This window comes from Salvelinus fontinalis, unplaced genomic scaffold (genome assembly GCF_029448725.1).
Source record: "Salvelinus fontinalis isolate EN_2023a unplaced genomic scaffold, ASM2944872v1 scaffold_0977, whole genome shotgun sequence".
Lineage (NCBI taxonomy): Eukaryota > Metazoa > Chordata > Actinopteri > Salmoniformes > Salmonidae > Salvelinus > Salvelinus fontinalis.
The window spans coordinates 1-25,000 of record NW_026601186.1 but is presented as its reverse complement, the minus strand read 5'-3'; the positions used below and the strand labels follow the sequence as shown (position 1 = coordinate 25,000).

Below are 25,000 nucleotides of genomic sequence, written 5' to 3'. Positions count from 1 at the left end.
TACTAACCCTAACCCTGCATTGTGTTACTGTGTGTTACTAACCCTAACGCTGCAGTGTGTTACTGTGTGTCACTAACCCTAACCCTGCAGTGGATTACTGTGTGTTACTAACCATAACGCTGCAGTGTGTTACTGTGTATTACTAACCCTAACGCTGCAGTGTGTTACTGTGTGTTACTAACCCTAACCCTGCAGTGTGTTACTGTGTGTCACTAACCGTAACCCTGCAGTGTGTCACTGTGTGTTACTAACCCTAACCCTGCAGTGTGTTACTGTGTGTTACTAACCCTAACCCTGCAGTGTGTCACTGTGTGTTACTAACCCTAACCCTGCAGTGTGTTACTGTGTGTTACTAACCCTAACCCTGCAGTGTGTTACTGTGTGTTACTAACCCTAACCCTGCAGTGTGTTACTGTGTGTTACTAACCCTAACCCTGCAGTGTGTTACTGTGTGTTACTAACCGTAACCCTGCAGTGTGTTACTGTGTATTACTAACCATAACGCTGCAGTGTGTTACTGTGTGTTACTAACCCTAACCCTGCAGTGTGTTACTGTGTGTCACTAACCCTAACGCTGCAGTGTGTTACTGTGTGTCACTAACCCTAACCCTGCAGTGGATTACTGTGTGTTACTAACCCTAACCCTGCAGTGTGTTACTGTGTGTTACTAACCCTAACCCTGCAGTGTGTTACTGTGTGTCACTAACCCTAACCCTGCAGTGGATTACTGTGTGTTACTAACCCTAACCCTGCATTGTGTTACTGTGTGTTACTAACCCTAACGCTGCAGTGTGTTACTGTGTGTCACTAACCCTAACCCTGCAGTGGATTACTGTGTGTTACTAACCATAACGCTGCAGTGTGTTACTGTGTGTTACTAACCCTAACCCTGCAGTGTGTTACTGTGTGTTACTAACCCTAACGCTGCAGTGTGTTACTGTGTGTCACTAACCCTAACCCTGCAGTGGATTACTGTGTGTTACTAACCATAACGCTGCAGTGTGTTACTGTGTGTCACTAACCCTAACCCTGCAGTGGATTACTGTGTGTTACTAACCCTAACCCTGCAGTGTGTTACTGTGTGTTACTAACCCTAACCCTGCAGTGTGTTACTGTGTGTCACTAACCCTAACCCTGCAGTGGATTACTGTGTGTTACTAACCCTAACCCTGCATTGTGTTACTGTGTGTTACTAACCCTAACGCTGCAGTGTGTTACTGTGTGTCACTAACCCTAACCCTGCAGTGGATTACTGTGTGTTACTAACCCTAACGCTGCAGTGTGTTACTGTGTGTTACTAACCGTAACCCTGCAGTGTGTTACTGTGTATTACTAACCATAACGCTGCAGTGTGTTACTGTGTGTTACTAACCCTAACCCTGCAGTGGATTACTGTGTGTTACTAACCCTAACCCTGCAGTGTGTTACTGTGTGTTACTAACCCTAACGCTGCAGTGTGTTACTGTGTGTCACTAACCCTAACCCTGCAGTGTGTTACTGTGTGTTACTAACCCTAACCCTGCAGTGTGTTACTGTGTGTTACTAACCCTAATCCTGCAGTGTGTTACTGTGTGTTACTAACCGTAACCCTGCAGTGTGTTACTGTGTGTTACTAACCCTAACCCTGCAGTGTGTTACTGTGTGTTACTAACCCTAATCCTGCAGTGTGTTACTGTGTGTTACTAACCGTAACCCTGCAGTGGATTACTGTGTGTTACTAACCCTAACGCTGCAGTGTGTTACTGTGTGTTACTAACCCTGACCCTGCAGTGTGTTACTGTGTGTCACTAACCCTAACCCTGCAGTGTGTTACTGTGTGTCACTAACCCTAACCCTGCAGTGTGTTACTGTGTGTTACTAACCATAACGCTGCAGTGTGTTACTGTGTGTTACTAACCCTAACCCTGCAGTGTGTTACTGTGTGTCACTAACCCTAACCTTGCAGTGTGTCACTGTGTGTTACTAACCCTAACCCTGCAGTGTGTTACTGTGTGTTACTAACCCTAAGCTTGCAGTGTGTTACTGTGTGTTACTAACCCTAACCCTGCAGTGTGTTACTGTGTGTTACTAACCCTAACCCTGCAGTTTGTTACTGTGTGTCACTAACGCTAACCCTGCAGTGGATTACTGTGTGTTACTAACCATAACCCTGCAGTGGATTACTGTGTGTTAATAACCCTAACGCTGCAGTGTGTTACTGTGTGTTACTAACCCTAACGCTGCAGTGTGTTACTGTGTGTTACTAACCCTAACCCTGCAGTGTGTTACTGTGTGTTACTAACCCTAACCCTGCAGTGTGTTACTGTGTGTTACTAACCCTAACCCTGCAGTGTGTTACTGTGTGTTACCAACCCTAACCCTGCAGTGTGTTACTGTGTGTTACTAACCCTAACGCTGCAGTGGGTTACTGTGTGTAACTAACCCTAACGCTGCAGTGTGTTACTGTGTGTTACTAACCCTAACCCTGCAGTGTGTTACTGTGTGTTACTAACCCTAACCCTGCAGTGTGTTACTGTGTGTTACTAACCCTAACCCTGCAGTGTGTTACTGTGTGTTACTAACCCTAACCCTGCAGTGTGTTACTGTGTGTTACTAACCCTAACCCTGCAGTGTGTTACTGTGTGTTACTAACCCTAACCCGGCAGTGTGTTACTGTGTGTCACTAACCCTAACCCTGCAGTGGATTACTGTGTGTCACTAACCCTAACCCTGCAGTGTGTTACTGTGTGTTACTAACCCTAACCCTGCAGTGTGTTACTGTGTGTCACTAACCCTAACCCTGCAGTGGATTACTGTGTGTCACTAACCCTAACCCTGCAGTGTGTTACTGTGTGTTACTAACCCTAACCCTGCAGTGTGTTACTGTATGTTACTAACCCTAACCCTGCAGAGTGTTACTGCGTGTCACTAACCCTAACGCTGCAGTGGATTACTGTGTGTTACTAACCCTAACCCTGCAGTGTGTTACTGTGTGTTACTAACCATAACGCTGCAGTGTGTTACTGTGTGTTACTAACCCTAACGCTACTGTGTGTTACTGTGTGTTACTAACCCTAACCCTGCAGTGTGTTACTGTGTGTCACTAACCCTAACGCTGCAGTGTGTTACTGTGTGTTACTAACCCTAACGCTGCAGTGTGTTACTGTGTGTTACTAACCCTAACCCTGCAGAGTGTTACTGCGTGTCACTAACCCTAACGCTGCAGTGTGTTACTGTGTGTTACTAACCCTAACCCTGCAGTGTGTTACTGTGTGTTACTAACCCTAACCCTGCAGTGTGTTACTGTGTGTCACTAACCCTAACCCTGCAGTGTGTTACTGTGTGTCACTAACCCTAACCCTGCAGTGTGTTACTGTGTGTTACTAACCCTAACCCTGCAGTGTGTTACTGTGTGTTACTAACCCTAACCCTGCAGTGTGTCACTGTGTGTTACTAACCCTAACCCTGCAGTGTGTTACTGTGTGTTACTAACCCTAACCCTGCAGTGTGTTACTGTGTGTTACTAACCCTAACCCTGCAGTGTGTTACTGTGTGTTACTAACCCTAACCCTGCAGTGTGTTACTGTGTGTTACTAACCGTAACCCTGCAGTGTGTTACTGTGTATTACTAACCATAACGCTGCAGTGTGTTACTGTGTGTTACTAACCCTAACCCTGCAGTGTGTTACTGTGTGTTACTAACCCTAACGCTGCAGTGTGTTACTGTGTGTCACTAACCCTAACCCTGCAGTGGATTACTGTGTGTTACTAACCCTAACCCTGCAGTGTGTTACTGTGTGTTACTAACCCTAACCCTGCAGTGTGTTACTGTGTGTCACTAACCCTAACCCTGCAGTGGATTACTGTGTGTTACTAACCCTAACCCTGCATTGTGTTACTGTGTGTTACTAACCCTAACGCTGCAGTGTGTTACTGTGTGTCACTAACCCTAACCCTGCAGTGGATTACTGTGTGTTACTAACCATAACGCTGCAGTGTGTTACTGTGTGTTACTAACCCTAACCCTGCAGTGTGTTACTGTGTGTTACTAACCCTAACGCTGCAGTGTGTTACTGTGTGTCACTAACCCTAACCCTGCAGTGGATTACTGTGTGTTACTAACCATAACGCTGCAGTGTGTTACTGTGTGTCACTAACCCTAACCCTGCAGTGGATTACTGTGTGTTACTAACCCTAACCCTGCAGTGTGTTACTGTGTGTTACTAACCCTAACCCTGCAGTGTGTTACTGTGTGTCACTAACCCTAACCCTGCAGTGGATTACTGTGTGTTACTAACCCTAACCCTGCATTGTGTTACTGTGTGTTACTAACCCTAACGCTGCAGTGTGTTACTGTGTGTCACTAACCCTAACCCTGCAGTGGATTACTGTGTGTTACTAACCCTAACGCTGCAGTGTGTTACTGTGTGTTACTAACCGTAACCCTGCAGTGTGTTACTGTGTATTACTAACCATAACGCTGCAGTGTGTTACTGTGTGTTACTAACCCTAACCCTGCAGTGGATTACTGTGTGTTACTAACCCTAACCCTGCAGTGTGTTACTGTGTGTTACTAACCCTAACGCTGCAGTGTGTTACTGTGTGTCACTAACCCTAACCCTGCAGTGTGTTACTGTGTGTTACTAACCCTAACCCTGCAGTGTGTTACTGTGTGTTACTAACCCTAATCCTGCAGTGTGTTACTGTGTGTTACTAACCGTAACCCTGCAGTGTGTTACTGTGTGTTACTAACCCTAACCCTGCAGTGTGTTACTGTGTGTTACTAACCCTAATCCTGCAGTGTGTTACTGTGTGTTACTAACCGTAACCCTGCAGTGGATTACTGTGTGTTACTAACCCTAACGCTGCAGTGTGTTACTGTGTGTTACTAACCCTGACCCTGCAGTGTGTTACTGTGTGTCACTAACCCTAACCCTGCAGTGTGTTACTGTGTGTCACTAACCCTAACCCTGCAGTGTGTTACTGTGTGTTACTAACCATAACGCTGCAGTGTGTTACTGTGTGTTACTAACCCTAACCCTGCAGTGTGTTACTGTGTGTCACTAACCCTAACCTTGCAGTGTGTCACTGTGTGTTACTAACCCTAACCCTGCAGTGTGTTACTGTGTGTTACTAACCCTAAGCTTGCAGTGTGTTACTGTGTGTTACTAACCCTAACCCTGCAGTGTGTTACTGTGTTTTACTAACCCTAACCCTGCAGTTTGTTACTGTGTGTCACTAACGCTAACCCTGCAGTGGATTACTGTGTGTTACTAACCATAACCCTGCAGTGGATTACTGTGTGTTAATAACCCTAACGCTGCAGTGTGTTACTGTGTGTTACTAACCCTAACGCTGCAATGTGTTACTGTGTGTTACTAACCCTAACCCTGCAGTGTGTTACTGTGTGTTACTAACCCTAACCCTGCAGTGTGTTACTGTGTGTTACTAACCCTAACCCTGCAGTGTGTTACTGTGTGTTACCAACCCTAACCCTGCAGTGTGTTACTGTGTGTTACTAACCCTAACGCTGCAGTGGGTTACTGTGTGTAACTAACCCTAACGCTGCAGTGTGTTACTGTGTGTTACTAACCCTAACCCTGCAGTGTGTTACTGTGTGTTACTAACCCTAACCCTGCAGTGTGTTACTGTGTGTTACTAACCCTAACCCTGCAGTGTGTTACTGTGTGTTACTAACCCTAACCCTGCAGTGTGTTACTGTGTGTTACTAACCCTAACCCTGCAGTGTGTTACTGTGTGTTACTAACCCTAACCCGGCAGTGTGTTACTGTGTGTCACTAACCCTAACCCTGCAGTGGATTACTGTGTGTCACTAACCCTAACCCTGCAGTGTGTTACTGTGTGTTACTAACCCTAACCCTGCAGTGTGTTACTGTGTGTCACTAACCCTAACCCTGCAGTGGATTACTGTGTGTCACTAACCCTAACCCTGCAGTGTGTTACTGTGTGTTACTAACCCTAACCCTGCAGTGTGTTACTGTATGTTACTAACCCTAACCCTGCAGAGTGTTACTGCGTGTCACTAACCCTAACGCTGCAGTGGATTACTGTGTGTTACTAACCCTAAACCTGCAGTGTGTTACTGTGTGTTACTAACCATAACGCTGCAGTGTGTTACTGTGTGTTACTAACCCTAACGCTACTGTGTGTTACTGTGTGTTACTAACCCTAACCCTGCAGTGTGTTACTGTGTGTCACTAACCCTAACGCTGCAGTGTGTTACTGTGTGTTACTAACCCTAACGCTGCAGTGTGTTACTGTGTGTTACTAACCCTAACCCTGCAGAGTGTTACTGCGTGTCACTAACCCTAACGCTGCAGTGTGTTACTGTGTGTTACTAACCCTAACCCTGCAGTGTGTTACTGTGTGTTACTAACCCTAACCCTGCAGTGTGTTACTGTGTGTTACTAACCCTAACCCTGCAGTGTGTTACTGTGTGTCACTAACCCTAACCCTGCAGTGTGTTACTGTGTGTTACTAACCCTAACCCTGCAGTGTGTTACTGTGTGTTACTAACCCTAACCCTGCAGTGTGTTACTGTGTGTTACTAACCCTAACCCTGCAGTGTGTTACTGTGTGTTACTAACCCTAACCCTGCAGTGTGTTACTGTGTGTTACTAACCCTAACCCTGCAGTGTGTTACTGTGTGTTACTAACCCTAACCCTGCATTGTGTTACTGTGTGTTACTAACCCTAACCCTGCAGTGTGTTACTGTGTGTTACTAACCCTAACCCTGCAGTGTGTTACTGTGTGTTACTAACCCTAACCCTGCAGTGTGTTACTGTGTGTTACTAACCCTAACCCTGCAGTGTGTTACTGTGTGTTACTAACCCTAACCCTGCAGTGTGTTACTGTGTGTTACTAACCCTAACCCTGCAGTGTGTTACTGTGTGTTACTAACCCTAACCCTGCAGTGTGTTACTGTGTGTTACTAACCCTAACCCTGCAGTGTGTTACTGTGTGTTACTAACCCTAACCCTGCAGTGTGTTACTGTGTGTTACTAACCCTAACCCTGCAGTGTGTTACTGTGTGTTACTAACCCTAACCCTGCAGTGTGTTACTGTGTGTTACTAACCCTAACCCTGCAGTGTGTTACTGTGTGTTACTAACCCTAACCCTGCAGTGTGTTACTGTATGTTACTAACCCTAACCCTGCAGTGTGTTACTGTGTATTACTAACCATAACGCTGCAGTGTGTTACTGTGTGTTACTAACCCTAACCCTGCAGTGTGTTACTGTGTGTTACTAACCCTAACCCTGCAGTGTGTTACTGTGTGTCACTAACCCTAACCCTGCAGTGTGTTACTGTGTGTTACTAACCCTAACCCTGCAGTGTGTACCCACCGAGCTGTTCTGACACTGTACAGAGGAGCTGTTGAAGCGCAGGGCGGTGACTCGGTGGCTGACCCCCTGGATGTGGAGGACACACTCGTAACCACGCTGGCCTGACTGGGGCTGGGGAAGGTTCCGGGCCTTCAGGGTGATGGGCTTCACCTCCCCAGCCGGGATCAGAATCTCCTCCGACCGCACCAGCTGAGGACAGTCCTAGAGAGGGGGGTGGGGAAGGTTAAAGGTCAAATAAACAAACAGACACAACAAACAGAGTGGATACACACAAACAACAAACACACGCAGCACACACACACATAAAAGCTAGCTGGCTAACATTGTATATTTCCGTGGATGAAAGAACAAAAGCCCTTGACATGAGAGGGAGTGATGGAGGGAGAGGGGAGGGAGGTAGCAGGGTCAAACCGGCCATAGAGGCTGGTGCTGGAGAGTGTTGGCTGCTCCGCCTTTCTCACATAATAGAATCAACTCGGAGGGTCAATCTTCTAAAATGGCAGCCAGTGCTTTGTCACTGATGACAACTGACAGCGGGAGGACAAATCTGCAGGATCATAAAACTGGGGGAGGCCAATAATAGCTACAGCTGTGTGTGGGTGTGTATGTGTGTGTGTGTGTGTGTGTGTGTGTATCAGTCAATGCTGCCACAGTAGGTCTCTTTGGAGTGTGTCAAAAGGGAAGTGTGAAGAGAGAGGCCACTGTCCTCCTCTCCTCTGCAGCAGTAGTCTGTTCTCACTCTCAGACAGACAGATCAATGTGTTACTTTACACTCTGATAGATAGATAGATAGATAGATAGATAGATAGATAGATAGATAGATAGATAGATAGGCAGTAAACACACTCCACTGTCACAGAGCGCGAGAGGAGAGTAAGAGTGTGTGTGTGTGTATCAGTGGAGGCTGCTGAGTGGAGGGAGGCTCATAATAATGGCTGGAACGGAGCAAATGGAATGGCATCAAACACATGGAAACAGTTTGATGTACCCGCTACAGCCATTACCACGTGTCCGTCCTCCCCGATTAAGGTGCCACCAACCTCTTGTGGTGTGTGTATGGTACGTACCTCGGAGGCGTTGACGCGTCCCTCCTGGAAGGAGCAGCTGGATGGGTCATGGGTACACAGGTTACGGTACTTGCACCAGTGGCAGCGGAAGGCACTGTTCACACAGGACAGACACCTGGAAACAGAGGACAGACAGATGGACAGGACAGACACTCAGGAAGCTGCGCCAGTCAAGTGGGAGGAGGTGGCACAAAACGGGCATGCAATTGCCAAGGAGGAAACAAGTGCAGCAGATCCCAAGTGGGCACCTGCTGTTGATGCCCTTGTGGTTGGCATGGTACCTCCTAGCTCCTATAGGAAGTGTGCCAACCTAGCGCTCCAACTAGTTTCTAGTGGTTTCCTAACCTGTATGTGTGAATAGAGGCAAAGTAGCTACAGCCGGCCCCGGGACACAGAGGGCACTATTTTTTTCCTATTTAGTGCACTATGTTTGACCTGGTCCCTGGTGAAACGTAGTATTCTAAATAGGGAACACGATGCCATTTGGGACGAACCATAGCGACTGAAGCAGAGTCTGGGAGGTAAAGTGAGAAATGGGGACGAATAGTATGTTGGCACAGCTTGATCCTGTCATTACCATTAGGCCAGTGTTATTGTAATGCAGTTGTAAATACCAGCTGGCATGGTGCCTGCGAGCTGCCATAGATGCCCTGGGCATGGTGGGCATGGGTGGTGGGTAGAGATATGGCTGGCATCCTCTATGTAAGCATACTGCATGTATAACCACCTCAAACCATGGCTCTGTGTTCATCCTCTCTAGGATGGGATGAGGGAGGAGGGGTAGAGGATGTTGAGGGATGGCAGGGAAACAGCAAACGCAAACTTGGGCATAAGATGACGTCAGGGTGTGTGCGTGTGTGTGTGTCTCTGTGCCAATGTCACGACTCAGATCTCTCAGGAAGGGAGGAAGGGGACAGTGTTGCGTAGTCTAGCAGCAGTCAGCATGTTTGCTACTACTACTATTACAAGAAGCATCATGATGGAAGCCTTGGCCTGATACTCTGTTACCCTGATACGCTGTCCCCTTGATAAGCTGTCCCCCTGATACGTTGTCCCCCTGATACGTTGTCCCCCTGATACGCTGTCCCCCTGATACACTGTCCCCCTGATACGCTGTCCCCCTGATACTCTGTCCCCCTGATACGCTGTCCCCCTGATAAGCTGTCCCCCTGATACGCTGTCCCCCTGATAAGCTGTCCCCCTGATACGCTGTCCCCCTGATAAGCTGTTCCCCTGATACGCTGTCCCCCTGATACGCTGTCCCCCTGATACGCTGTCCCCCTGATACGATGTTCCCCCGATACGATGTTCCCCCGATACTCTGTCCCCCTGATACTCTGTCCCCCTGATACTCTGTCCCCCTGATACTCTGTCCCCTAAAGCCGTGATCACATTGGCACTTTGAAGTGACTCAAATCCCATTTATTTGCATGTCCAATTCGTATCTGTTTCTTTCCCTGCAGTCTGAACAGCCAAAAACCACATTTGTAGGTAGTTTGAAATCAAATACAAGTCTGATTCCATGGTCATGTGACTTGTGTTTATTTGATTGTATATCTTGTTGCTTGCTGGCTACTCTGTCGACAGTTTGACAAGAACATGTGGTAGCTAACTAGCTTGGTAATTGTTTACAAAGAAATGAGTGAATGTTCTAGAAAGCTAAACAGCTACCTAGCTAGCTAGTTGACTGCTGTATATAGTCAAAAAGGACTAGTGACCAATCTGATTTGGTCACTTGTAACTTGCTGTTTGGACAGCCAGTAGTCCAAAACAGATTTGAAAAACAAAACTGATTTGAGCATCAAGGCCTGCAGTCTGAACAAGGCTCAAGGGTTGTGTCACTGTGATGTTGATTAAAATGGTTGTACAATTTTCTGACAGGAGGTCCATGTCTCTATGACTGCATCTGAAATGGCATCCTATTTCCTATATAGTGCGCTACTTTGACCAGAACCGTATGAGGGCCCTAGTCAAACGTAGTGCACGATATAGGGTGCTGGGTGTTGATTCAGACTAACCCTACAGTATGACTGGTACAGTAACTGGTCCCTCTTTATAGTCTTACTGTACAGTATAATGAGGAGTTGATTGTTGGACTGATGTATAGTCTAATTGAGCTTTCCCAGGCTGGATAAATGATGCAGACTTGTTTATGCTTAAATATTCATCAGAGCAAAAGCATGGGAGGATCTAATTTAGAAGAATGAGGCTGATTCACCCGCCTGTATAGCAGTGTGTGTGTGTGTGTGTGTGTGTGTGTGTGTGTGTGTGTGTGTGTGTGTGTGTGTGTGTGTGTGTGTGTGTGTGTGTGTGTGCGTGCGTGCGTGCGTGCGTGCATGTGTGTGTTTACTGCCTGATTATCTGAGTAGATGTGGGAGCTCTTAATAGAGTACACTGTGACTTTGTGTTCCACTCAGACAGGCTCCTCAGACTGTGACTTTGTGTTCTACTCAGACAGGCTCCTCAGACTGTGACTTTGTGTTCCACTCAAACAGGCTCCTCAGACTGTGACTTTGTATTCTACTCAGACAGGCTCCTCAGACTGTGAATTGTGTTCCACTCAGACAGGCTCCTCAGACTGTGACTTTGTGTTCCACTCAGACAGGCTCCTCAGACTGTGACTTTGTGTTCCACTCAGACAGGCTCCTCAGACTGTGAATTGTGTTCCACTCAGACAGGCTCCTCAGACTGTGACTTTGTGTTCCACTCAGACAGGCTCCTCAGACTGTGACTTTGTATTCTACTCAGACAGGCTCCTCAGACTGTGACTTTGTGTTCCACTCAGACAGGCTCCTCAGACTGTGACTTTGTGTTCCACTCAGACAGGCTCCTCAGACTGTGACTTTGTGTTCCACTCAGACAGGCTCCTCAGACTGTGACTTTGTGTTCCACTCAGACAGGCTCCTCAGACTGTGACTTTGTGTTCCACTCAGACAGGCTCCTCAGACTGTGACTTTGTGTTCCACTCAGACAGGCTCCTCAGACTGTGACTTTGTGTTCTACTCAGACAGGCTCCTCAGACTGTGACTTTGTGTTCCACTCAGACAGGCTCCTCAGACTGTGACTTTGTGTTCCACTCAGACAGGCTCCTCAGACTGTGACTTTGTGTTCCACTCAGACAGGCTCCTCAGACTGTGACTTTGTGTTCTACTCAGACAGGCTCCTCAGACTGTGACTTTGTGTTCCACTCAGACAGGCTCCTCAGATTGTGACTTTGTGTTCCACTCAGACAGGCTCCTCAGACTGTGACTTTGTGTTCCACTCAGACAGGCTCCTCAGACTGTGACTTTGTGTTCCACTCAGACAGGCTCCTCAGACTGTGACTTTGTGTTCCACTCAGACAGGCTCCTCAGACTGTGACTTTGTGTTCTACTCAGACAGGCTCCTCAGACTGTGACTTTGTGTTCCACTCAGACAGGCTCCTCAGACTGTGACTTTGTGTTCCACTCAGACAGGCTCCTCAGACTGTGACTTTGTGTTCCACTCAGACAGGCTCCTCAGACTGTGACTTTGTGTTCCACTCAGACAGGCTCCTCAGACTGTGACTTTGTGTTCCACTCAGACAGGCTCCTCAGACTGTGACTTTGTGTTCCACTCAGACAGGCTCCTCAGACTGTGACTTTGTGTTCCACTCAGACAGGCTCCTCAGACTGTGACTTTGTGTTCTACTCAGACAGGCTCCTCAGACTGTGACTTTGTGTTCCACTCAGACAGGCTCCTCAGACTGTGACTTTGTGTTCTACTCAGACAGGCTCCTCAGACTGTGACTTTGTGTTCTACTCAGACAGGCTCCTCAGACTGTGACTTTGTGTTCTACTCAGACAGGCGCCTCAAACTGACTTCAGACACAAGGACATAGTCAGACACTGACACTACAGTGGAGGGGAGGAGCTGAAGGCAATCAAAACAGAGGGCCATGACATCCAACAGAGCCAGGTTCAGACTTCTGAGCAGAAAATAAACAGGCTGATGGGAGGGAGCAGCTTGGATCAGATTGCATTAGACATCACAGGGTCTATTTTAGGCTCGGAGGTTGAGCCTAAAGGCAGGCAAGGTTAGGGAGTAGGGACACCGTAACATATTCACACAGCGTTGATTCAGTAGTGTGGCCCTAGACTGCAGGGCTCCAGGGTCCTTCACAAATGCTGATCCAGAAGCAGGTCTCCCCCTGTCAATATAATCTTATTCATAATGATCTAACAGGGAAAACTGATGCTAGATCAGCAGTGAATACCGGCCCAGGACTGCAGGAGTAGATGAGCAAGATACTCACAGTTGGTGAACACTGCAGTTGTAGAACTTGACCGCCGTGCTGATGATCATCTGACCAGTCTCCTTAGAGTTGAGCCTCAACTCAACAACTGACCAGTCTAGAGAGAGAGGGAGAGAGAGAGAGAGCGGGAGAGAGAGAGTATGAGAGATGAGAGAGACAGAGCAAGAGAGAGAGGAGAGAGAGAGGAGAGAGGAGAGAGAGAGAGAGGAGAGAGAGAGCAAGAGAGAGAGGACAGAGAATGATGAATGAAGCACTTATACAAATGACACACTATAACATGTAGCAGCTTGTACCAACCCTTCCTGGATTCAATACAACCTGCTTAGAATACAAATGGAGAGACACACAAACACAACACCCCTCTTTTTCTTGAAGTCTCTCTATCTTTTCAGTTTCTCAAGAACACATCCCTCCTCTTTCTCTAGCAGTCTCTCTATCCCTTGGGTTTCTATATTCCCCTCCAGTTCTCTATCCTTCCCCTCCCCCAGGTTCTATCCTTCCTTCAGTCTGTCCTTCTGTCACCCTCTCAGTCCGCCGGAGGTCTGGAAGGGACCCAGAGGGCAGGTAGCGGGCAGTAGGGTACCGGGTGCCAGTCTCTGCTCTGGGACAGCTGGGTCTGAGGTGGGTCTGAGTGGCTACCAGGTACCTGCTGAGGTCCAAGCTGACCAATCCGGCCGGCCACTCATCCCACACAAACACACATCTCATCCCACACTCTAAGTCACACAAAACCTACACACACAGTATAACCCATGTTTTATCCTTTTTATTTGAATATGTTTGGCAGGTAGCCTAGCAGTTAAGAATACTGGGCCAGTAACCGAAAGGTTCGAATCCCTGAGCCGGCAAGGTGGAGAATTATGTCGTTCTGCCCATGAGCAAGGCAGTTTACCCCCAACAACAACTGGGCACCGTGGATGTTGATTAAGGCAGCCCCCATGCACCTCTCTGATTCAGAGGGGTTGGGTTAAATATGGAAGACATATTTTGGTTGAATGCATTCAGTTGTGCAACTGACTAGGTATCGTCTTTCCATTTCCCTCTTAGTCTCTCCATTTCCAGCATTTTAGAAAATGACCATCTGAGACTGCAGTGATTTGGCATTGGGTGGTCCTTAATCAGAATAACTGGTGTATGTGACAATAAAACATATACTACCGTTCAAAAGTTCGGGGTCACTTAGAAATGTCCTTGTTTTTGAAAGACTTTTTTTTATTTTTAAATTGTCCATTAAAATAACATCAAATTGATCAGAAATACAGTGGAGACATTGTTAATGTTGTAAATGACTATTGTAGCTGGAAAAGGACAATTTGTTATGGAATATCTACATAGGCGTACAGAGGCCCATTATCAGCAACCATCACTCCTGTGTTCCAATGGCACGTTGTGTTAGCTAATCCAAGTTTATAATTTTAAAAGGCTAATTGATCATTAGAAAACCCTTTTGCAGTTATGTTAGCACAGCTGAAAAATGTTGTCCTGATTAAAGAAGCAATAAAACTGGCCTTCTTTAGACTAGTTGAGTATCTGGAGCATCAGCATTTTTGGGTTCGATTACAGGCTCAAAATGGCTAGAAACAAAGACCTTTCTTCTGAAACTCATCAACATATTCTTGTTCTCAGAAATGTAGGCTATTCCATGCGAGAAATTGCCAAGCAACTGAAGATCTTGTACAATGATGTGTCCTACTCCCTTCACAGAACAGTGTAAACTGGCTCTAACCAGAATTGAAAAAGAGGAGTAGGAGGCCCTGGTGCACAACTGAGCAAGATGACAAGTACATTAGAGCGTCTACTTTGAGAAACAGACACCTCACAAGTCCTCAACTGGCAGCTTCATTAAATAGTTCCAGTCTCAACGTCAAGAGTGAAGAGGTGACTCGTGGATGCTGGCCTTCTAGGCAGAGTTGCAAAGAAAAAGCCATATCTCAGACTGACCAATAAAAATAAAATATTAAGATGGGCAAAAGAACACAGACACTGGACAGAGGAAGATTGGAAAAAGGTGTTATGGACAGACTAATCTAAGTTTGAGGTGTTCGGATCACAAAGAAGAACATTCGTGAGATGCAGAAAAAACAGAAAGATGCTGGAGGAGTGCTTGATGCCTTCTGTCAAGCATGCTGGAGGCAATGTGATGGTCTGGGCGTGCTTTGGTGGTGGTGAAGTGGGATATTTGTACAGGGTAAAACGGATCTTGAAGGAGGAAGGCCATTACTCCATTTTGCAACACCATGCCATACCCTGTGGACGGCGCTTAATTGGAGCCAATTTCCTACAACAGGACAATGACCCAAAGCACAACTCCAAACTATGCAAGAACTGTTTAGGTTAGAAGCAGTCAGCTGGTATTCTGTCTATAATGGAATGACCAGCATAGTCACCGGATCTCAACCCTATTGAGCTGTTGTGGGAGCAGCTTGACCGTATGGTACATAAGAAGTGCCCACCAATCCAATTTGTGGGAGGTGCCTCAGGGGAAGCATGTGGTGAAATGTCTTCAGATTACCTCAACAAATTGACAACTAGAATGCTAAAGGTCTGTAAGGCTGTAATTGCTGCAAATGGAGGATTCTTTGACGAAAGCAAAGTTTGAAGAACACAATTATTATTTCAATTAAAAATCATTATAACCTTGTCAACATCTTGACTATCTTTCCTATTCATTTTGCAACTCATTTCATGTATGTTTTCATGGAAAACAAGGACATTTCTAAGTGACCCCAAACGTTTGAACGGTAGTGTATATGTTGTTCCTGTGTCTGCCATTTTGTTTCCCTCTCAGGCAGATAAAACCTCCTTTCCCTCCATCTTCCTCTTTCACTCTGTCCATCCTTCCTCCCTCCCTTCCCTAGCTCCTCCACTGTCACCCTCCCTCTCTTCCATCCCTCTCTCCCCCTTCTTTCACTCTCATTACTTCTGCACATGATCAATGTTCATCTGGTCAATAACCTCTCCCCTGGTTGTTTGGTATGTAGGTAGGTGGCCGGCTAGTCCTGGCTGATGAGGGGCAGGGTGTGTGTATGTGTATGAGGTCGGATTGAGAGGGAGATTATGAGGGGATAAACTGACATTTACCTGGGGGAGAGACATTCATATAAGCTCCCACACGCCACCGACCTGGTGACTGTTGGGTAAACATGGCTGACATTTTATTCTCAGAGATGGGATTACATCACACATACACACATACGCAAACAAACACATAGTGTGTGTAATCATCTACAGTGATTGTATGTGTGTGTGATCACCTATGACGTCACACATAAATATTACATGTTCTACCTTTTGATACATGTAGAGCTCTGAAATATTTCAGTACTCATAAAACCTGGGCTCAAAACCTGGCTCTCTAGCAGAAAGAAAAATCTAGCAGAGAAGAATAACCTTGGATTGGGCCTATTGGAAAGGCGCATCAATACACAATCTAGTTTTTTTATTTTATGATTTTATTCAGATTTTTTTTTAACAATACATAAACATACATATGCACACAAACATCCACAACGTCACTTATTGCTCAGACCCACCAGCTCACACCCCCATCACTCTCAGCAATATTTATTTGTATTTTTAATTTAACCTTTATTTAACTAGGCAACAACACATTCTTATTTACAATGACGACCTACCCCAGCCAAACCTGGACGATGCTGGGTCAATTATGTGCTGCCCTATGGGACTCCCAATCACAGCCGGATGTGATGCAGCCTGGATTTGAACTAGGTACTGCAGTGACGCCTCTATACACTGAGATGGAGTGTCTTAGACCACTGCGCCACTCAGCCTCAAACTGCACCATTTTGTGTCTCTCTGTCGCCCACACACTTTCAACATTTAGATAATAAATAATTTGACATTTCCATTGTGTTAACAATGGAGGATTGATTTATGGTTTGTAAGTATACGTTTTTTCAAGATGATTGACGAGAAAAGTATCGTCAACCCATTGGGTATCTCACTACACCCCCATATGCCATGTCTGGAAGTATGCAGACAGACAGGTTAACAGTACATTTACATTGTAATACTTCTATCAGCCAACTTTCTAATTCTTGTGGTGGTTCACTTCACTATAAAATAAGGAGAGACAAACTTATCACACAAGTCAGAGATATACTTAAACTACATCTTTAATAATAAGAGCTTTGCAATAGCAATGACTTTCAACGATTCACCATTTCTAATGATCCGTTGAGAGTGATAAAACAAAAGTACAAAGGTCTTTTATAGCCAAGATACACCCCTTTCAACCTACATGACGAACAACAGATACATAGAATGTTCACAAGGTTAAGACTCCAAACTGGAACCATCTCTTCCTGTTACGGTATAGAGCAGAAACATTAACTCATGTTCTCTGGAATACTCTTTAGGTTTTATCACCCAAAGACATCGTAAATCTCCTCTGTCAGTGTTATCTCATAGAGGCCCATGCTCAGTAGAACACACACACACACACAATAGTTAACAGAATACTCTATTCTGTCGAGTAAAACAACCATTATAATGCAATACAAGCATTATAACATAATCGTGCAATTTCCCTGACACTCCGCCCATAACTTTTGGACTATATACAGTGAGGGAAAAAAGTATTTGATCACCTGCTGATTTTGTACGTTTGCCAACGGACAAAGAAATGATCAGTCTATAATTTTAATGGTAGGTTTATTTGAACAGTGAGAGCCAGAATAACAACAAAAATATCCAGAAAAATGTATGTCAAAAATGTTATAAATTGATTTGCATTTTAATGAGGGAAATAAGTATTTGACCCCCTCTCAATCAGAAAGATTTCTGTCTCCCAGGTGTCTTTTATACAGGTAACGAGCTGAGATTAGGAGCACACTCTTAAAGGGAGTGCTCCTAATCTCAGTTTGTTACCTGTATAAAAGACACCTGTCCACAGAAGCAATCAATCAATCAATCAGATTCCAAACTCTCCACCAAGACCAAAGAGCTCTCCAATGATGTCAGGGACAAGATTGTAGACATACACAAGGCTGGAATGGGCTACAAGACCATCGGCAAGCAGCTTGGTGAGAAGGTGACAACAGTTGGTGCGATAATTCGCAAATGGAAGAAACACAAAAGAACTGTCAATCTCCCTCGGCCTGGGGCTCCATGCAAGTTCTCACCTCGTGGAGTTGCAATGATCATGAGAACGGTGAGGAATCAGCCCAGAACTACACGGGAGGATCTTGTCAATGATCTCAAGGCAGCTGGGACCATAGTCACCAAGAAAACAATTGGTAACACACTACGCCGTGAAGGACTGAAATCCTGCAGCGCCCGCAAGGTCCCCCTGCTCAAGAAAGTACATATACATGCCGGTCTGAAGTTTGCCAATGAACATCTGAATGATTCAGAGGACAACTGGGTGAAAGTGTTGTGGTCAGATAAGACCAAAATGGAGCTCTTTGGCATCAACTCAACTCGCCGTGTTTGGAGGAGGAGGAATGCTGCTTATGACCCCAAGAACACCATCCCCACCGTCAAACATGGAGGTGGAAACATTATGCTTTGGGGGTGTTTTTATGCTAAGGGGACAGGACAACTTCACCGCATCAAAGGGACAATGGACGGGGCCATGTACCATCAAATCTTGGGTGAGAACCTCCTTCCCTCAGCCAGGGCATTGAAAATGGGTCATGGATGGGTATTCCAACATGACAATGACCCAAAACTCACGGTCAAGGCAACAAAGGAGTGGCTCAAGAAGAAGGACATTAAGGTCCTGGAGTGGCCTAGCCAGTCTCTAGACCTTAATCCCATAGAAAATCTGTGGAGGGAGCTGAAGGTTTGAGTTACCAAACGTCAGCCTCGAAACCTTAATGACTTGGAGAAGATCTACAAAGAGGAGTGGGACAAAATCCCTCCTGAGATGTGTGCAAACCTGGTGGCCAACTACAAGAAACGTCTGACCTCTGTGATTGCCAACAAGGGTTTTGCCACCAAGTACTAAGTCATGTTTTGCAGAGAGGTCAAATACTTATTTCCCTCATTAAAATGCAAATCAATTTATAATATTTTTGACATGCATTTTTCTGGATTTTTAAAATGTTATTCTGTCTCTCACTGTTCAAATAAACCTACCATTAAAATTATAGACTGATCATTTCTTTGTCAGCGGGCAAACGTACAAAATCAGCATGGGATCAAATACTTTTTTCACTCACTGTAGCATTCCCAGAAGGCATGGGTTATTGAGTCACTGTTAGTTTTACACTAAGACAGGATTCTGCTGTTGTGCTGTAGAATTTGTGTAATAAATTCTATACATTCGTTTATACTGGATTTTCGCAAAATTGTTAGTTACATTTTGTTCGTTAGATATGCAAAACATTGCAGAGAGCCTATCTTACATATCATATGAATATATTTTCTGACTCAAATGGGGTTCCCTAAAGATTACTCTGAAATGCCTTGATATGAAACTTTTAAGTAATGAAAATATCTACATTGGTCCGTCCAAAATAGCTTTTTAATTCTGTCATGGAAATAAATGTATTTCCTGTTAACAAGTCATTTATGGTTTCTATGCCTTTAGTTTTCCATGTAGACCATTCTATCAGTGAATTGTGAGAAGTTATCCAAGGACTGTACCATAGGGTTGTGTTTTTAAGGAGTGATATTGGTTCTTGTAAAATACGTTTCATTTTCTTCCATATTGTTATACTGTTCTTAACTATGAAGTTATTAATGTTCTTAGCAGTATACATAGAAAATAGACGCGCAAAAAGATTCTGGGGGTGAGCATGTGCATCTTCCATATGTACCCACTGTTCCTTTTTAGTGCATTTAACTATATGTCCCAAGAAAAAGCCTTGGCTAGCGAGTTGATACAATTCCAAGACTGGAAGGTTAAAACCCCCCGCAGACTTAGGAAGATGTACAGCATCTTGTTCAACACAACCCTTACTAGCTTACCATCCCTGAGCTACTCCTTGTCTACCTCCCCATTATCAGTCTATCCTACCCTGTACCTCTACACTGCCCTCAGTGCTGTGTTAGCCCCATGTGAGGGCAGTAATGTGGGCAGCTCTATCCGGACACAGGCCCTGGTCCCTGGTCATCCATCCTCCAGGTTTCTTAATGAGGCCAGGGCTGGTGTGGAGCACACTCCCCAGCCAGGGGGACTGGTCTGTGGGCAGGGGGAGCTCATTAGGCTGCCTGGACCACGACCCACGTGAGGGTTTGGATCGATGATGGGACCAGATGTGGGATTAGTGAATGGAGACCAATGTGTGTGTTAGAGAGTGGAAACGGACAGAGGGAACATCGGACATCTCATTAACACACGACTCTACAGGAGGTTATAAATAGCAGAGAGAGGGAGGAAAAGAAGGAAGTGAAATAATGGTTGTAATGCCACCGCTGCTGTACTGTGTACAACTGTATGGCTCAAATCCAACTATCACCTTGACTTTAATGGGAGTTCATCTAAGTGAATCTAGCTAGTATGGAATCGAGGAACATAAGTGTTTTCCATTGGTGATTGTGATTGCCTCCTTCGCCAGATATATCAGGTGCATGTGTGTATCTACCTTGGTCAGCAGGTATGAGAGGAACATCCTTAGCGGTGGGGGACAGACAGAAGATCTGGTTACCGCTGACCTGTCCCTCCACCTCTGTCAGGTTTCCAAAGGAACAGGTGATCCCAGCTGCCAGGTCTGGGACATCAGACACCTTCACCAGCAACTGCATAGAGAGAGGTAGAAACCACACATTACACCTCACATAGGAACAACCACACATTACACCTCACATAGAAACAACCACGCATTACACCTCACATAGGAACAACCACACATTACACCTCACATAGAAACAACCACACATTACACCTCACATAGAAACAACCACACATTACACCTCACATAGGAACAACCACACATTACACCTCACATAGAAACAACCACGCATTACACCTCACATAGGAACAACCACACATTACACCTCACATAGAAACAACCACACATTACACCTCACATTGAAACAACCACACATTACACCTCACATAGAAACAACCACACATTACACCTCACATAGAAACAACCACACATTAAACCTCACATAAAAACAACCACACATTACACCTCACATAGAAACAACCACACATTAAAACTCACATAGTAACAACAACACATTACACCTCACATAGAAACAACCACACATTAAACCTCACATAGGAACAACCACGCATTACACCTCACATAGTAACAACAACACATTACACCTCACATAGAAACAACCACACATTAAACCTCACATAGGAACAACCACGCATTACACCTCACATAGGAACAACCACACATTACACCTCACATAGGAACAACCACACATTAAACCTCATATAGAAACGACCACACATTACACCTCACATAGAAACAACCACACATTACACCTCACATAGGAACAACCACACATTACACCTCACATAGAAACAACCACACATTACACCTCACATAGAAACAACCACACATTAAACCTCACATAGGAACAACCTCACATAAAAACAACCACACATTACACCTCACATAGGAACAACCTCACATAAAAACAACCACACATTACACCTCACATAGAAACAACCACACATTACACCTCACATAGGAACAACCACACATTAAAACAACCACACATTAAACCTCACATAGAAACAACCACACATTAAAACAACCACACATTACACCTCACATAGGAACAACCAAACATTAAACCTCACGTAGAAACAACCACACATTACACCTCACATAGGAACAACCACACATTACACCTCATATAGGAACAACCACACATTAAACCTCACATAGAAACAACCACACATTACACCTCACATAGAAACAACCACACATTAAAACAACCACACATTACACCTCATATAGAAACAACCACACATTACACCTCACATAGACACAACCACACATTACACCTCACATAGGAACAACCACACATTACACCTCACATAGAAACAACCACACATTAAACCTCACATAGAAACAACCACACATTACACCTCACATAGAAACAACCACACATTAAAACAACCACACATTACACCTCACATAGGAACAACCAAACATTAAACCTCACATAGAAACAACCACACATTACACCTCACATAGAAACAACCACACATAGGAACAACCACACATTACACCTCACATAGAAACAACCACACATTAAACCTCACATAGAAACAACCACACATTACACCTCACATAGAAACAACCACACATAGGAACAACCACACATTACACCTCACATAGGAACAACCACACATTACACCTCACATAGAAACAACCACACATTACACCTCACATAGAAACAACCACACATTACACCTCACATAGGAACAACCACACATTACACCTCATATAGGAACAACCACGCATTACACCTCACATAGGAACAACCACACATTACACCTCACATAGGAACAACCACGCATTACACCTCACATAGGAACAACCACACATTACACCTCACATAGGAACAACCACACATTAAACCTCACATAGAAACAACCACACATTACACCTCACATAGAAACAACCACACATTAAAACAACCACACATTACACCTCACATAGGAACAACCAAACATTAAACCTCACATAGGAACAACCACACATTACACCTCACATAGAAACAACCACACATTACACCTCACATAGAAACAACCACACATTACACCTCACATAGAAACAACCACACATTACACCTCACATAGAAACAACCACACATTACACCTCACATAGAAACAACCACACATTACACCTCACATAGGAACAACCACACATTACACCTCACATAGAAACAACCACACATTACACCTCACATAGAAACAACCACACATTACACCTCACATAGAAACAACCACACATTAAAACAACCACACATTACACCTCACATAGGAACAACCAAACATTAAACCTCACATAGAAACAACCACACATTACACCTCACATAGAAACAACCACACATGTTGAGGATGGGGGCGCTGTTGTCACTATTTATGCTAATCGTGTAATTTTTGAAACGGCTTCCCACAAAATTCTTGGTCGTACAATATGCATATTATTATTATTATTGGATAGAAAACAGTCTATAGTTTCTATAGGAGTTGAAATTTTGTCTCTAAGTGGAACAGAAGTCATTCTACAGCAATTTCCCTGACATGGAGTCAGATTTCAGAAATTTTGGCCCCTGATCTGGAGTCAGTTAAAAGGCCCCAGTTATTGCTATGAGTATACGGACACTGCTTACGTCTTCCCCTGGATGCCTTTACGTGATGACGATTTGAATGGGGTCGATTGCGCGTTCACAGGCACTACAAATTAAAAAACCCTGTAGCTAGGAACTCTTTTCTTGCTGCGTAATGCGCCTGGGGGACATCGACCCGCACTTGTTCCAAGCATTAGTGGAGGGAGTAATATTACTCTGGTCATGTTTCTACTCGTTATGGGAGTTAAAAACATCATAAGGTAGTTAATTTAAAGCGTTTTATAGCAATTTATATCCGTTTAGTGCGATTTTGGGACATTTATTTCTGAAACGCTGTGAATTGCTGGGCACGCTTCCAGTTCATCCCGAACGCAGTTGGCATTTCCACATGGCAAGAGGACAGCTTTCCACCAAAAGACGATTAGACCCAAGAAAGGATCCTTTGCCCAAGATACTGATGGAAGAACAGCTCAAAGTAGGACATTTTTATTATGATAAATCGTGTTTCTGTCGAAAAATGTTAGTGGCTTAGGATGCCATGTTTTTTGACGTAGCTTCGCTTGGCGCAAACTGTATTGAAAAGTAAGGATAATTTAAAAAATGTAATTCCGCGATTGTATTAAGAATTAAATTGTCTATCAATCCCTGTCCACCCTATATTTTTTAGTCACGTTTATGAGTATTTATGTATAAGAGTAGATCACTGTCTAATATGGCGCACGGACATTTTCTCACCAGCTGGGCTACATTTCACATTGTCTAACCATGATTTTGGTGGCTAAATATAAACATTTTCGATCAAACTCTATATGGATTGTGTAATATGATGTTACAGGAGTGTCATCTGAAGAATTCTGAGAAGGTTAGTGAAAAAATTAATATATTTTGGCGATGTTGACGTTATCGCTCACTTTGGCTAGAATCAATGCTGGGCTGCTATGTGCTATGTGCTATGCTAATATAACGATTTATTGTGTTTTCGCTGTAAGACACTTAGAAAATCTGAAATATTGTCTGTATTCACAGGATCTGTGTCTTTCGATTAGTGTATGCTGTGTATTTTTACGAAATGTTTGATGATTAGTAAGTAGGTAAACACGTTGCTCTATGTAGTTTTTCTAGTCCATTTGTGACGGTGGGTGCAATTGTAACCTATGCCATCTACCTGAAATATGCACTTTTTTCTAACAAAACCTATCCCATACCATAAATATGTTATCAGACTGTCATCTGATGAGTTTTTTTCTTGGTTAGGGGCTATAAATATCTTAGTTTAGCCGAATTGGTAATAGCTACTGGTGTTGGTGGACAAATAAAAGATGGTGGATTATGCTCATGTGTTTTTAGGTAATAGATGTACATCTTTACATATTGTGTCTTCCCTGTAAAACATTTTAAAGATCGGACATGTTGGCTGGATTCACAAGATCTGTGTCTTTCATTAGCTGTATTGGACTTTAATGTGTGAAAGTTAAATATTTTAAAAAAATATTTTTTTTGAATTTCGCGGCACTGGTTTTTCAGTGGGGGTGGGGGGGGAGTGTCGCTAGCGGCACCCTCATCCTAGACAGGTTAAAACAACCACACATTACACCTCACATAGGAACAACCAAACATTAAACCTCACATAGAAACAACCACACATTACACCTCACATAGGAACAACCACACATTACACCTCATATAGGAACAACCACGCATTACACCTCACATAGGAACAACCACACATTACACCTCACATAGGAACAACCACACATTACACCTCACATAGAAACAACCACACATTACACCTCACATAGAAACAACCACGCATTACACCTCACATAGTAACAACCACACATTACACCTCACATAGAAACAACCACACATTACACCTCACATAGAAACAACCACACATTACACCTCACATAGAAACAACCACACATTACACCTCACATAGAAACAACCACACATTGCACCTCACATAGGAACAACCACACATTACACCTCACATAGGAACAACCACACATTACACCTCACATAGAAACAACCACACATTGCACCTCACATAGGAACAACCACACATTACACCTCACATA

At 44.4% G+C, this 25,000-nt stretch overlaps 1 protein-coding gene across 1 annotated transcript in view; it reads right to left on the bottom strand.

Annotated features, from left to right (window-relative positions):
* The window catches only part of LOC129847959 (plexin-A2-like), a 52,921-nt gene extending 32,491 nt beyond the window's left edge, over positions 1-20,430 (bottom strand). The window contains exons 1-4 of the mRNA XM_055915538.1: positions 20,240-20,430; positions 12,687-12,783; positions 8,414-8,528; positions 7,347-7,547 (exon numbers count right to left, since the gene is read on the bottom strand). Of these exons, the coding sequence (XP_055771513.1) occupies positions 7,347-7,547; positions 8,414-8,528; positions 12,687-12,783; positions 20,240-20,399 (573 nt within the window). The 5' untranslated portion in view covers positions 20,400-20,430. The remainder of the gene's footprint in view (positions 1-7,346; positions 7,548-8,413; positions 8,529-12,686; positions 12,784-20,239) is intronic.
* Positions 20,431-25,000: the final 4,570 nt, after the last annotated feature.